Source organism: Abrus precatorius, unplaced genomic scaffold, assembly GCF_003935025.1.
Source record: "Abrus precatorius isolate BTA unplaced genomic scaffold, Abrus_2018 Scaffold3, whole genome shotgun sequence".
NCBI classification, from domain to species: domain Eukaryota; kingdom Viridiplantae; phylum Streptophyta; class Magnoliopsida; order Fabales; family Fabaceae; genus Abrus; species Abrus precatorius.
The window spans coordinates 3,114,048-3,129,207 of record NW_020874373.1 but is presented as its reverse complement, the minus strand read 5'-3'; the positions used below and the strand labels follow the sequence as shown (position 1 = coordinate 3,129,207).

General features: G+C 29.5%; 2 protein-coding genes and 1 long non-coding RNA gene across 7 annotated transcripts; 2 read left to right on the top strand and 1 right to left on the bottom strand.

Moving 5' to 3' along the window:
• Nucleotides 1-1,140: 1,140 nt before the first annotated feature.
• LOC113861669 (lipid droplet-associated hydrolase) lies at nucleotides 1,141-8,122 on the top strand. 5 transcript variants are annotated; one of them, XM_027494635.1, is made up of 13 exons: nucleotides 1,141-1,248; nucleotides 1,594-1,698; nucleotides 1,791-2,024; nucleotides 2,118-2,146; nucleotides 2,220-2,270; nucleotides 2,835-2,885; nucleotides 3,682-3,741; nucleotides 3,858-3,940; nucleotides 4,271-4,418; nucleotides 4,645-4,695; nucleotides 5,400-5,504; nucleotides 7,447-7,594; nucleotides 7,726-8,120. In XM_027494635.1, the coding sequence occupies exons 2-12, from the start codon at nucleotides 1,689-1,691 to the stop codon at nucleotides 7,591-7,593; spliced, it is 969 nt and encodes a 322-aa protein (XP_027350436.1). In that variant the 5' UTR covers nucleotides 1,141-1,248; nucleotides 1,594-1,688; the 3' UTR covers nucleotide 7,594; nucleotides 7,726-8,120. The 5 variants fall into 5 exon arrangements, with proteins under 5 accessions (XP_027350436.1, XP_027350439.1, XP_027350435.1 ...); XM_027494634.1 differs by lacking the exon at nucleotides 7,726-8,120 and having other exon boundaries at nucleotides 1,169-1,248; nucleotides 1,600-1,698; nucleotides 1,791-1,864; nucleotides 1,953-2,024; nucleotides 7,447-7,721; XM_027494638.1 differs by lacking the exon at nucleotides 2,835-2,885 and having other exon boundaries at nucleotides 7,726-8,122.
• On the bottom strand, nucleotides 7,813-8,228 carry LOC113861670. The gene is made up of 2 exons (XR_003504291.1): nucleotides 8,072-8,228; nucleotides 7,813-7,945 (listed from the first exon to the last, which is right to left on the bottom strand). It is a non-coding gene; the product is annotated as an uncharacterized LOC113861670 (long non-coding RNA).
• Nucleotides 8,229-12,977: 4,749 nt separating this feature from the next.
• On the top strand, nucleotides 12,978-13,565 carry LOC113860925 (transcription repressor OFP6-like). The gene has a single exon (XM_027493489.1). The coding sequence runs from the start codon at nucleotides 12,978-12,980 to the stop codon at nucleotides 13,563-13,565; it is 588 nt and encodes a 195-aa protein (XP_027349290.1).
• The last annotated feature ends 1,595 nt before the right edge of the window (nucleotides 13,566-15,160 follow it).

Sequence of the window (15,160 nt, the reverse complement as noted above, 5' to 3'; positions counted from 1 at the left end):
AATCAAATAAAGCTACGAAACTCAAGACTACCAAAAATTCCTATAATAATAAATGTGATTTAAGTAAATTTTGTATCTTTTTCTTTAAATTTTTTATTTTTCTTCTTCTCTTTCATGCTTAATAGTTCTTATCCAACATCCATATTTAGCTTTTTTCATTCTTCTCTCATATCTAACTTTTATCTTCATCCATCTACTCCTCTTTTCTCCATTTCACCCCACCTTCACTTCCATCTTTACCTTCCTTTTATTTTATACTTAACTTTTTTCTTTTTCTTCCAATTTTCATACTCATTATTCCCTCTTTTCTCATACCTATCTTATTTGATGAGAAAAATATTATTTTTCATAATTTTTAACTTGTAAATAGAATTGGTCTCAAATAATATTTTAAAATTTGTGCGCTTATAGTAAATGATATAAATTGTCTACTAAATACTTTGGTTTGATCCCTTTTTATTATATGAATTTTTTTTAAATATTTTGCATGCATAATAATAATATTGTACGTAGTTGAAATTTGATAATATAAAACATTTATTTCGCTAGAATAAGAAGATAAAGAGGGAATTGAGAAAAGAAAAAATACTTGAATATAAAAAGAGATTGAAGAAAGTTAAATATTAATATTTAAAAATAAGTATTAAATATAAAAAAAAAGAAGAAAGATAAAAGATTGAAAAAGTAAAACATAAAATTTACTTAAACCGTAAAATTTACTTTAAGTCAAAAAATTAGTTTAAATAAATTTTGTTTAAATTTTTTTATCAATTTCTCAATTTTTATTTAAGTTAGTAAAATTTAACTTAAATAAAAATTAGATTGAACTTCTAATTTTGACGCAACCTAAAGAGAATATGAGTTTTTTTTTTTTTTTAAAGGATGTTCCCCTTGTCAGAATCAAATGAAGATATTTTGGTAGACTAATATCGCCTGTAGCTAATTGTAGCGTCTAATAAGGAGATAGGATAAGTGATATTACTCTATGTAAGCAAAGCAGCTACAAGAGAGAGGGTCTTAAAATGAATATTTGTTATCAAATTGACATAATTCGTTTTTTCTAAACCATACATGCCCAATTACACGTGTAACTAATTTGACAACTGGGTAATTAAACGTGTTGAGTTTAAACAGCAGCTCCTTCTCACTCCGCATAATATGCTCTGAAATGCTTCCTCGCCTTGCTTGTTATACTGCCTCAACCCTCTCTCACTCTCTATTGTTCCCTTCTTCCGGTTCCACTTCCAGGTACCTTCCCTCCTATGCATTTTCATCTTCCTCCTTCCTTTCACTTTCACTTTCACTCTCTCTCTATTCCTCAACTTTCTCACTCCCTATAAGCACCTTCCACTCCACAATTATTAAATGCAGAGTGACAATTATGTGTTTATTTACTCATATTTAACTATTTTTTTATTTAAAATATTCTTACTATTAATATGATAATAAGCATATGCATTAATTTTTTTTACATTTTCAACCGGATAGGATATGCGAACCTTATATATCCTAATTTCTCTGCCATAAGGTTTTCTGCTATTGGGATCCACAATTTTAAAAGCAATTTCACGTTCGTAATATTTTGTCTTCCAGGACAAGGTTTAGTGTGAAGTGTGTGAATAATAACATGAGTGTGGACAGTAATTTGCTTGCCAAGGCTAGAAGGCGTGCTAATTTTCGATTATGTAATGTGTCAGGGTATGTCATGTAATCTCGATCCTTCAATTTGACGACGATTTAATTACTTATTTGTTTATTCATTTAATCAATTTTGTTTTGTCTTTTTTCAGTTACACATCTGAAATATTGGAGATTCAAGCTGAGGCTCCAACTCTGCATGTTCTGTTTGTTCCTGGAAACCCAGGTGTGGCTTCTATTATTTGTTCGCTTGTTATGTTTCTTTTCCTATATATTTGTTTTGTTGTGTCTTTTGCTATGTTGGGTTACTGCAGGTGTTATTTTATTCTACAAGGACTTTGTGGAATTTCTATATGAACTGCTAGGAGGAACTGCGTCTGTTACAGGTGTAGTGACAGTCGTTTCTTTCTGGTTACTTATAATATGGATCTATGATTAACAACTATGCTTACTGATCATGTTTCTCTGTGAACTAGCAGCTATTGGCCATGTTTCGCACACAAGAAAGGTACCTGCATTTTGTTTTGTTTGATTTGACTGGGTGGCATTAGCATGTCTCTTACATTGAGTTTTGTTGCTAGAACTGGGAACATGGACGCTTGTTTTCTTTACAAGAACAAATTGATCATAAGGTAATGTAATGCTCACTATTTGAGCTTAAAAGATGATTGGCTGGTTTTAGTGTAAGAGAGACTGGCAAATGGTTTCATTTACAAATTGGTTATACTTGGTGTACTGTACAATGGGATGTCCTCCCTTGCGGCTGCTCCTTCGATTGCTACTAAAAAGTTTTGAATAAATTAGGGAATGATAATAACTTTGAAGTCTTTCATTCTTTTTTGAACTTCTATGAAACATTGTAGATTTATCTATGTATTGTGAGATGGTATGGAAACAGTGGCAGAAGTTAGTATTTAAACTTTTATTTCATATTGTAGTTTGTACAACTGTTGACCCAAAAGAAGAATTATCTTCATGGAATTGCTTCTTTGTGAAGTTCCACTTTTTTGTGAGCATGTTGAGATTTCCTCATATTTAAGTCACATGCATTCCTGTATTTTTTGGGACTTAAAATTTTTGTCGCCTTTTTCTACTTCCATGCTTGATTGCCAATCTTCATTCTTGATTTAGATAAATTTAGTTTGACAGTATTTTGATGTGTGATTATAGTCTTCATTTTTCTTGTACGTTTGTAGATTGATTTCATTAGAGAGCAATTGCAAAATATTGAGATTCCTATATTACTGGTGAGTTCTTTTATGTCTCACCTCCATTATTCTTCTCAAATGTCATGTTGATTTATGATTTGCAGAGTTGTATGAACTAAAAAACTAAATTTCTGCATAATGACCAATAATCCTTATTTTCAGAAAAATCATAATTATGTGATAATACAAGGATGCAAATCTTTCTTCATTGTTTAATGACGGTGTTTGGACATTTAAAATTTTGGTGTAAATAACATCCTTTATTTTGTGTTCACGTGCCAGAAAACTTGGGCTGCAAGGCTGACTATGTTACATAAGGGATGACATTCAAAATGCAACTTAGAGTGGGAAAAATGCACGTGTAGAGTTTCTGATATACATGTAGAAATAATTTGTTAGATTGCTGTTAAAAAAAGATAACCCATGAGATTATAGTATAAGAGGTAGTATCAAATTAGGATATATTTCTTGTCATGACACATGACTTTAATCAATCTCCCTTCACCTTTGAGAATAAGGATGGTATTTAGAGATACTGAAATCAAAACTTGTTTGTCGGCCAACATCCTTTTATAAACTAAAAGTGAACAACATTGGACAATCAGAAATGAATCAATTGAATCTGGTTCTTGGCTAAAGTTACTTGCAAGCAATTGTTATCCGCTTTCTTAAAATATATGGCTATTGATTTGGGAAACTGATAACCATATTGCAAGAGGGTTTGATGAAATTGTTGAACTAAATTGCATTATTCAAAAGTTGTTCTGCATATAGAAAAGTTTAATTTCATTTACTGAAATGAAATTTTGGGAGCTAATTTAGAATTTTTCTTCAGGTTGGGCACTCTATTGGTGCATACATATCTATTGAAACATTCAAGAAGTCTGCAGAGAAGGTAGTTGGAACTTGGAATTGTGCTTATTTAATTAACTGAGCGCATCACACCTGCCAAATGTCCATCATTTCTGATCTTTGTAAATTGTCTACTTGCATTTCTCTTGGTTTTTGTAGGTGAAATTTTGTGTTGCACTTTATCCATTTTTGACATTAAACCTATACTCAACCCAACAGTTAGTTATTGGAAAAATTGCGAAGTAAGTTTCACCCCCTTCCTGAAGTCAAACCTCTTTGACAATATCTACTTTTTTTGAGATGGCATGAACTATTAGTGATATTATGAGTTTAGATATCACAATTTTGACGTGGTTCACACTCTATTTCATACTTCATGGGATTCAATTTACACTTAAAACATTTTTTATAATTTGATCTGAACCTAAATTTCAGATAAATTGAAAAATGGTAATTATCAATCTATTACTGGTTATTGCTAAATATTTAGCATCAAAAGATAATCATCCTAAATTTCATTTGAAAAGCTTAGAGTAATTTATTTGAGATGACTAATGGTATGTGGATTTCAGATCCCAAATGCTAGCTGCTGCTATAAGTTACCTGATAGCATCATTAGGATTGTTGCCTGTCCAGGCTTTAAGGTTTATTGTCAAAAACTCCATTGGGAAGTCTTGGTCAGCCAGTGCAGTTGAGGCTGCATGCTCTCATTTGTCACAGGTTAGCTTTACTGCTTAAAGAGAACTTCAATGTTCAGTCACATTAAACTTGCACTTGGTTCTTTTTTTTTGTCTTTCTTATTATTGATCCTTACATTTATATTTGAAAAATTGGAATAACAAAACTAAAAAATTTATCTATATTTTATTGATACTGATTTATAGCTTTTTACTGTGGGTTGAATCTGCACTTTTGTTGTATTAACTCTATCCTTATTGACTTGCAGTGCCATACCATGCGGAATGTCCTCTATATGGCCATGACTGAATTTAAAAAGGTAACGATGCTTCCTTTCTATGAATATACCTTTTAAATTTTATAAATTAAAATGAAACTGTTTCCCTTCTTTTTACTTTCTAGCATATTTTTTCATTTACATATGATGTTATTTTGTTGGTGTTGACTAAACAACCTAGCACTGTTTAATCTTCACCCACCCAGTGGACAAAGGCTTTAGTTGCTTTGCCAATGTTCAACTTTTGAACTCCCAACATTTAATTAAAATTTATAAAAAAAATAAAAATAAATTCAAAGCTTGAGAAGTTATAATTAAAATTTAACTTTATGTTAAAGATTTGAGTTTTTATTTATAAGATATTTTCTTTTTGTTAATGAAATATATTGAATTTTTATATAACAAATCCTTGGAGTATTGTGTCCTATTTTAAAAAAAAAATGTATGGTGTCACCTTATTTTTCTTCCTGTCTGTATCTTGTGTTGCATTCGTGCTTCCTAGCTCTTAACAGTTTACTCATAGCTGCTTGGTCTGACTGATATCTGACCTGCACATTAAGCCATACTCTGTCCTCTAGAGTGGCATAGTTCCCATTCAAATTGTAGCTATTTTATGAGTATGGTGGGCTTTCTACTCAACCTTCTTATATACAGGGAGATTAAGCATAAACTTCTTACATTTTTGTATGCTTATAATAAATATACAATGTTAAACTGCATTGATAATCATGTGCTTACCATGTTAGCTTTCAGAGACACCAGATTGGACATTTATAAGAGAAAGAAAGGCTCAATTTGCATTTTTATTTGGTGTTGATGATCACTGGGGTCCATTTCAATTGCTTGACGAGGTATCTTATTGTTTAACTTAGCTACTTTTATTATCTGGAAAACTTTTGCTTTATCTTAAGGTATGAGACTTGAGAATTGTACCTAAAGCATCCAAGTCCTAGAATGCATGTGTAGGGTAATTATATGCTTGAATTTTTATCCTAGTCTACATGACATTTATGTCCCAAATGCTGCAATTTTTTGGAATGATTAGATGGATGTTCAAGAAAGTTTATTATCAAAGTTGAATGCCCTTCTGTTATCAATAATGAAAGAACTTGTATGAACACCTGCAACAATTTTTCTAACAAGAACTACCTTGTGATTACTTCCTTTCTCTTTCTCCTTTATCCCTAGTTTAAGCTGTGGGCCTTTTGTTGTGAGTAAAGCAAAAAAGTTTAATAAGTGTGTTCTAGTCTAAAATATATATGTACATCAAACTAAAAGGTTAAAGTAAAATTTCAATACCTTAAATGTAAAAATGTGATAATTACTAACCTTTAGTGGTCCACCATTTTTCTTTTTGATATTTCACTTCTTTTTCTTTATTTTTTTAGACAAAAGGTATTGGGATAAATTGATGCGAAAATAAAATAGAGTATTATGTAACCTGTTGATAAAATTGGGTGAAGCTGTTGCGCGGTATATGAGGAGGCTAAAACACCAAAGTATTTTTTTATCAATTGACTACGAGCAAATCATGCAAGTAGATTTTGATATTACATTCAACTTTAAACCTCAAGGTTATTAGGTTTTTGGTCCCTTTCTTATATGAAACTTTCTTCACTCATACTACCTCAATCATCTCTTTCTCAAGTATGAGTTCCTTTTATTAGGTATATTTCTCCTTTAGCAAAAATCTTTCAATTTTTAACTACGAGTATTCATAGGTAAACAAGAGTATTATGCCCATTATTTTAATATTATTTATCTCAACTTGTACTGTCGTTAGTTCTTATAAAGAGGACACATGAATCCACCTCTAATTCACTTTACTATTCATGAGTTAATCACTTAGACAAACTATTGGCTCTAATACCACTATTGGAGAGAGAAAAATGAGTCATTTGAAATCTCCATCTTTAAAAGCACCTAAATGAAAAGGAAAAAAATAGAGAGAAAAAAAACATATAAATTTTAACGTTGTTTGACACCACTTACCTACATGCAAGAACTCCTAACATAATTACAAACTCCTCCACCTATAACTTTTGGACTTGAATACTACATTCAACTCAAAACTTTAAAGTTATTAGTCTGTGAATCATTGTTACTCTTATGATGCTTAACTTCTCCATTTGTACTCAATGAGTGACTTTTTCACTTATTGCTACTTTAACAAAAGCTTGGCTGTTAAGAAATACCCGAAGCCTCCCCCTCCCCATTGGGTTTGCCTCTTTTACGTCTCAAAAGTAATGGACTATCTGCTGCTTTGACAAAAAAGAAACCAATGGACTGCTAAAAGAAACAAAATTTAAAACCAACGCCAGCTCCCCACAGAAAATGGACTAAGTTGGCTATTAAGGGGGTGGGGTGGGGGGTGGGGGGTTGTCTTCCAGTGTTTCATATTAACCTCTGTAGTGAATTGGGCATTCAGAGTCTACAGTTTAGACTTTCTTTTGAAATCTTTACTACTTTTGGGCAGAGTGATAAAGTAAATCTTCTTGTTTGTGATGCTATCAAGTAGTTGTCGCGGCAATAAATAATACTAGTTTTCGCATGAAGCATATCTCTGTGTGCCATCCTAAATGGAATTGGAATACCACAAATTCTTGATATCATTAAAATTTAAATTATGGAAAAGAGTGCGGTAAATATTCTTGTAATAACGACAAACATTGATTGAAATGCTAGCCATTATCATGGTGCTTCTGTTTCCTTGTAATTTCTCACTTATTCTTTTCTTCCTCATTTATGGAACATTGAATGATTATCTTAATTTATAGTTTTTCCTGGTTATAGATTTCAAAGCAGGTTCCAGGTGTAGCCATATCCATTGAACGAGAAAACCACACCCATGGTTTCTGTTGCAGCGAGGCTGGTTCATTATGGGTTGCTCAGCATGTGGCAAACTTAATCAAGAACCAGATGGCATGTACAAACCAATAAGGTCTGACTCTTTTGCTATTGGCTTGTGTTAATTCCGAAAAGGATTGAACTACTTGATAAATTTGAAACAATGCTTCTCGGGCATTTATTTTTAATGGTTTTAACATTGCCAACTGTATCTATGATTTGTAGGACCCATCTTCCAGTAAAAAGGAAATGATCACCAACTACATTCCATAAAAGTAAAAACCATCTCCAACAGCATTTTTCTTTTTTTTGTGACCCTTGTCACGAGCTCATCATTGGATGCTTCTTGGTGCTTCATTCCTCTCGAGGTTTTGTCCGGATTGAAGGATAGTGATAAATGGAGTAAAATCGAATGCATAGACATTACTTGTGTAGATTTTTTAAACTAAGGTGCATATGGAATAGAAATGCATTTTTTTATTTATAAAATTATTAAATTACTTTATTATCCTTTTGATTTTTCACACATGATTTTCAGATTTTGTTTCCATATTGAATTTACGTTATCAACTTTGGTGTCAAGTATTAACTTTCAGAAATTTTAACACGAAGATTCTTCCACTGGAAATGTTAGTCAAGGTAGTTAAACATCTTTACCACATTCAAATCTTCGTGTTTTCTCCTCCAGGACCAGGATATTGTGTAACTATTGCAGTATATTATTCATTCCTTGCTTTGAATCGAGCAAAGACCGTCTATTAACTCTTGTAATTCATTAAAGGTCTTTGATGCACTAGTGAAGTGATGCACTAGTGTAGTGTGGTTTGTGCTTACATGCTAATATTCATTATATACGTTTTATTTTGAATAGCAATATTGATTTATGCATATAATTCTAGTGACATTTTTCAATTGTTATGTTGAAAGAGTAATTTTTTTGTTCTTTTAATATTTATTTCTTTTAAAAAAAAATTACCTATTTATTTTATAAATTAAATTAAAACATTAATAAGGGTAATATAAAAATAAAATTTAATGCTTACTATTTTGTTAAATTTTTTGAGAATTAAATTATTTAAATAATAGAACATTAATCTTGGTTTGTTTCACTAATTAAATATCAAAATGTCTTTAAATACTATTAGAAGCTGGTCCTAGAAGAAGCAATGGGTGTCAATTCTTCTCCCAGGGGACAGTTTTGGTGAAGGGTAAATTTTTCTTGTCACTTTAAGCTTAATTGCATTTTTAGTTTTTGTAATTTAAGTAGGTATTATTTTAGTTGTCTAATTTTAATTATTCACATTTTTTTTTAATTTTAAAATAAATATTTCACTTCAAAATTAATATATTTTATTTTATAGTAGAAGATTTAATTTAAAGATTTGAAAATTAGAGCAAAATTACATAGGAGATCAAAACTGCAATTAAGCCTATCCAGTTCAGTCATATTCTGCTGCTTCTTTTTTTCCGTCCTATCCCAGTGACATTCCACCCGACCTTTGTGGGCCTGCCCTATGTTGGGCTGGGCTTACAAGTGAATATGACCTAATGGGCTGGTTTGCTTGTTTTACGTGTACTCAGTCCAAGCATGACAGGTAACATTTCATTTTAAGATAAAATTTAGGTGCAGTTGATAAAGTGTTGGCGGTAGTATTTATTTAGATTATTTGTGATGACTTTATATGTAAATATTTTATTAAAATAAAATTTTAATTTTAATTAGTAAATAGCAGTAATAGAACTCAAGTTTTATCCTTTATTTTATTTGTGCCCTACACAGCATACACCAAAAGGTAGCTTGAAGATTGTTTTTCGAGAAAAAGAAAAACGCGCAACCGCACACTGTATATATGAATTGACTTTAGTAGTAGATTAACTAAATATTATATTTATTTATGCTAAATTAAGTGTTATTTTATGAAAATATTTATTTTAGTCTTTTTTATTTTATTTTTTATCACACTAAAAATGATTAAAATAAACATTGTTTTATAAAGTTATAATTTAATAAAAAAATCAAAATTTCAAGAATTAAAATATATAATTTATACAATTTCGAACATTAAATTAAAAGTTTATTTTAAAATGGGTATTCTTTGATGCCAGATATTGTGGGAACGTTTTTGCTTCTACACTTCAAGTAAATGATATATATTTCATATCATTATTCTTTGTGAATGTATGCTTAGTTTAATACTTTGAACACCGAAAAACCAATTTGATAAAAGTATGAATTATAATAATGACGAAGACGATGTCATAAATGACAAAGGGAAAATCGGTGATGGGGATCAGCCAAATCACGAGTGTCTATCGGAAAGGTTAATCTAAATAAGCTTGTAACTGCCTGCCGTCAATATCGATGCGGTTGTTTAAACAAAATGTTTTTTTATTAGAAATGAATATACCTTTGCTTTTTAATTAATTAAATAATTTGTATCTCTTAATCTTTAAAAATTTTAATTTAATTTACATAATTAAATCATTTACTTTTTTTTTTGTTCGACATTTTTCTTCTTCCTCATTTTCTCTTCTTTTACAAATTTTGAAAAAGACACTTTACATTGTTCCCAAGCATTTGTGTCAATAAGTTGAGCTTATGGTGATACCGCCTTATGTTTTGTTGTCATATAAAATATACAGCACGCTTGAGAAGAAAAAAAAAGTGAACAGAGAAGAAAAGGAAGCATGGAAGAAGAAGATTGGAGAAAATAATAAATAGTGCTTAGTAATTTTTTTTAATAGTTAATAAAAATAGATTTATTTAAATCATATTTAAAAGTTAAATAAGTTAAATTAAAAATTTTAAAATTTAAATATTGAAAATAATAAATAATTAAAGAATTAAAAATATAAATTTATCTTTTAAAATTTTTTTATTGTTCTTAACCTAGCAGAGAGAGAGAGGACTCCCATCTAATTCCATATATGCAGACACGCTATTGACGAAAGTGTGCCAGAGTCTAACTTGTAGTGCTTTTTAAAAAGGTAAAATCCAGTTTTCTAACATTAAAAAGTAATTAGTATTTAATTGGTTGTCGGTTCTTTACAACTTCACGATGAATGTAGTTTACTTTTTAGGAGCTATTTTTTAAAATGTTTTTTATTTTATTATAAACTTATCATCTTATTTTTAATATGTTTTTGTTTTTAAATATTAATATAAAATACTCAAAATAGAATTTTTTTTTTAATGTTTTTATACAAATATTTTTAAACAAAAAACTAATAAAAATAACATAATATAATCAAAAAATAAAAAATATTTTCTTAAAACCTTGGACAAACTGGGGGTGTTATTTTCTCCGCAACTTTTCCGGTTTGAAACAAACATCCAATGGCAGCAAGTTGAGTATATTATTGGCTTTTGTTTCGACTTTTGCTAGTAAATGGAACAAAGAGATGGCCGGTTGCTAACTCTTAACATTGAAATTGAAACATATTGAAAGCCATGTTTGGTACTTACTACAAATGATAGAAAACCAACCTAATCATAAAAAAATAATTTTGTAGGAGAGACTTCTCATATGATCTTATTCAAATACACTTCTATAACAATTTTCACTAACAAAACCGGTTCCACCATATCTATGTTTAAATATTTTTTCAAAATGGGTCTTTTTTAAATTTATTAAAATAGAGTATTCAATTATTTGACTATTAATAAAAAAAATTGACTATTATTTTGTTTGAATTTTTTATATTCTCTTAAAATGTAAATCCACTTTCACATTTTATTTATTATTTTCTTTTCAATTAGTATTAAAGTTAATTTATTTTATTTTTATTGAGATTTTATTCATTTTAAATAAAAGTTATTAATTTTAGATTTACTTGTTGATATTATTTCACAAATAAATATTATATGTGTACTAAGTAATTAACATTTATAATAATTTTTATGTTGGTAACTTTATTTTATTCTAACATTTATATCATTAAATAATTAAAATTATATATTTTTAATCACAACTAATAAAAATTAGAAGTTAAATAATGAGATAAATAACATAGCTATCAACTAAGAAAAAGACAAGTTACAACAAGATGACGAACTTATTTTTTTAATTAAAATTTTTGACTCTTAATGTTATTTATATACTAAATAATAATTTTAAAATTTTTTATTAATTTTAATAATATCTTTTAAGCCTTTTTTAATCTGTAATTTTTTTGGACTAAAACAAAGGCATTAATAGCCTTAAGCTTAGGCCAGTCTTCCTAATTAGTTCTAATTAAAATTTTGAAAGTTATACTAAGAAATTATCTATTTTTTAATATGCATGAAATGAGTGGTAAAAATCATCTTCGCTGTAGAATGACTATTTGTTCAATTAAATTTAATTATGAATAAAAAGTAATAGATATGATTATGCCAGTCAATTTAGATTCACATAATACCTAAATATTAAGACGTATTTAAGAAATATATGATCTAACAATTCACTTTGAGTTTTAAGGTCATATTAATATTTGGGACTATATTTTTGTATAATTTGTTCATTATGCTAAATAGTTTAACTTAATTTGAATATTTAAAAATTAAAAAAGAATAATTATTAGTGATTAAAATCAAATAAATCAAAATTTCATATATATTAAAATATATAGACTAAAATTACAATTAAGCCTAAATAATACAATGAAAAGATTAAAAATTATTATAAAAGTATTATAACAATGTCTATATATTTGATTTTTTCACCACGGTCATAAAATTGAGTAGTGCAATAGACTAATATTTGTTTTCTCTCTCGCGATGCATCATGGAAAAGATCAAATTAAAAAGCAAATATCTAAAAACTATTAACTAAATCATAGAAAAAATAATATATTAAGAATATTCTTGATCTCCTGTCGACATGTTATCTCCTATTTGTCCTTGAAGATCGATCTAATTTAATGCAAATTTAAGTAGGCACATTTTCCCTTTAATTAATCACCATCTACACCTCACAGCAAGACAAAAGAGAGCAACTTGGTTATCCAATTATCCATGCCATTGGCAAAGCCTCGAATGCCTCTGATTCTCAATGCATGTGATCGTATGGCATATCTTCCAGATACCTCGACCAACATATTTTTATCCCAAAAAACAAAAATCTGCGGTCCAGATCACTCTTTACTCAAATAAAGTTCCTCATCATCAAGCAAGTTAGAGCATCATCAAGTTCACGTAGGGACTCATAACTCTTCAATCACATGCAAACCCAATTAAGACCTTGGACGCTTATAATTTCTTTTCAATTTATTATCATTAAATTTATAACATAAAATTATTATTTTAAAAAATTAAACAAACATTTAAATAAATTATATATTTAAATGCAGTCTTTTTCATCCTAAGGCCCAAGCCATCGCCATAAATAAAAAGGCACTTTCCGAAGGCACACATCTCTTTGACTGAGGCAAGATAGCTTGTTCCTTTTCTCTCTTTTTCATGTTAGCAGTACTCACGGAACACTGAAAGCATAGCAATGTCTAGCTCCAGAAAGAAGCTTCTTCTGAACACCGTATCTGTGAAACTAGGCTGCGGCACCTGCACAAGGCCAAAGCTGTGTCGCATATTCCACCCAAAGCCAAAACCCAAGAACCCCACTTACCAAAAACAAAAACTTTACAACCATTCCTCTTCTTCAGCCCAATGGGGTGAAGACAAATATGAAAGTACCACTAGCACCACCAACACCACCCCCACCAACACTGCCACCACATTCTCTCCCTGCTACGTTGATTCTTCACACTTTTCTGACTCTGAAACAAACATGAAGACCCCAGCGAAAGTGAGTGGTTTGGGCAGAGCTGGCAGAGAAGGCGTGGCAGTGGAGAAAGATTCTGATGACCCTTATCTTGATTTCAGACATTCCATGCTGCAAATGATATTGGAGAACGAGATATACTCCAAGGAGGATCTCAGAGAGCTTCTAAATTGCTTTCTTCAGTTGAATTCACCGTATCATCACGGGGTTATTGTTAGAGCCTTCACTGAGATCTGGAACGGGGTCTTCTCTGTCAAGTCCCAATCACCCAGGTTTCACATCACCCGTAAGCCACGCGAGTTCTAAGCCCTGCACGGACGTGGTTAAGGTTAACAAGTTGTCTATGTAGCTGCACTTAGTACTGTGTGAATTGAGAAACCTTGTTGAGTTATGCTACTTATTAGGTTGCAAACGCTGTATTGTACTACACATTTTGATAAACCAAATGTAAAAAGGGAACTTTATTATCTGTTAAGAGTAGGGTTTATTTCTCGCGCAATATAATCAAATTGCAGCCCAAGTTGGAATTCTTTTTCTTTTTCTGGATAGAATTATGAGTAGGATAGTAATAGTTGATTAGAAATAATTGCTGCGTTAACTTCCATTTGTCATGATGGACCATGTTATGTTTGTAATGAAGTAGTGGGTATGGTCCCTTGAGTTGTGTTTGGTGTGTAGGATTTGGTCAAAAATAAATGCCAAGTTTTGAGTGGAATGAGCTAAGGCGAGGGTAGTGGAAAAAAGATAGACATTGGGATTTGGATTATAATAATAAGAATGGTCTGAGTGAAGAGGGACAGTTGGTTTAATGCTTTTCAATGAGATGAGAATAGAAACTTTTGGGACTGACTAGACTACATTTTCCAATGTTGGTATTAAAAGTCTGCTACTCTGTTTTCAGTAGTATTAGCATACAATTTTCCCGTTGGCTCATTAGTTGTTCTTCTTAATTTTTAATAAAAAGTTACTATTCCTTTCATAAATAGTATATATATATATATATATATATTGATAAGTATTTTAAAAATATTTATAATAATAATAGTCTAACTGGTAATTAATATCGTAAAGGAATGAATTTAACGATTTATATAAATAATAAATAAGTGTTTTGTTAATTAAAATTTCACAAGAAAAAATTATCAATTAATGCATCTAAAAATAAATATTTATATTTTGAATACAAAATAATAATATTTTTTTTATAAATAAACATGGAAGAAAATTTTTTAAATACTCAAAATCGTTTTTTAAAGGTTAAAATTAACAAAATTATTAAAAGTTTGGTTAAACAGCTGCTATTTTTACTTTTTATATATTTTCTTTTGCTGTTTTAGAAATTTAAAATTTATTTATTTTAAAACTATATATTATTTAATATTATACTTAAATAGCGAGTTTGTAAAACATTGAAGAATAATAAATGATATAAATAGAGTTTAAATGAAGATATTTTTGTTAATATATAAAAAAATGATAATTTCGATCCTTAAACATGAAATTAAATATATAATAATAACAATTTTTTATATTAAAAACTATATCTTTATATATTTAATGCAATAAATATACATTACATTTAAATGATTAAATTTAGTATTAAAAATTAAAATTATTAATACCACAAAGTTATACATTATATTAAGAATTTTTAATCTTCATACATAATCTTACACAATAAAAGAAATAAAATAGGGGAATAGTTGTGTTTGAAATACCCCCATATAATTATTACTTTTAGTTCAGTACTCATTACTTTAGCGCATGCATTCAGTTCCACTTTGTATTTACTTGCGCATTGATAATATGGCTGCAGGCAGCTTTAATTTGTATTTAAACCTCTCAATGGAGGTAGGCTCTGATGAATGATGATGAAGGTCAGCAAGCATTAAAATCTAGCA

Coding starts and splice junctions, on each gene's coding strand:
- LOC113861669 (XM_027494634.1), top strand. CDS start 1,169: ATGCTTCCTCGCCTTGCTTGTTATACTGCCTCAACCCTCTCTCACTCT. Junction 2,147..2,219: donor ATGTTTCGCACACAAGAAAG/GTACCTGCATTT, acceptor TTTTGTTGCTAG/AACTGGGAACATGGACGCTT. Junction 4,419..4,644: donor CATGCTCTCATTTGTCACAG/GTTAGCTTTACT, acceptor ATTGACTTGCAG/TGCCATACCATGCGGAATGT.
- LOC113860925 (XM_027493489.1), top strand. CDS start 12,978: ATGTCTAGCTCCAGAAAGAAGCTTCTTCTGAACACCGTATCTGTGAAA.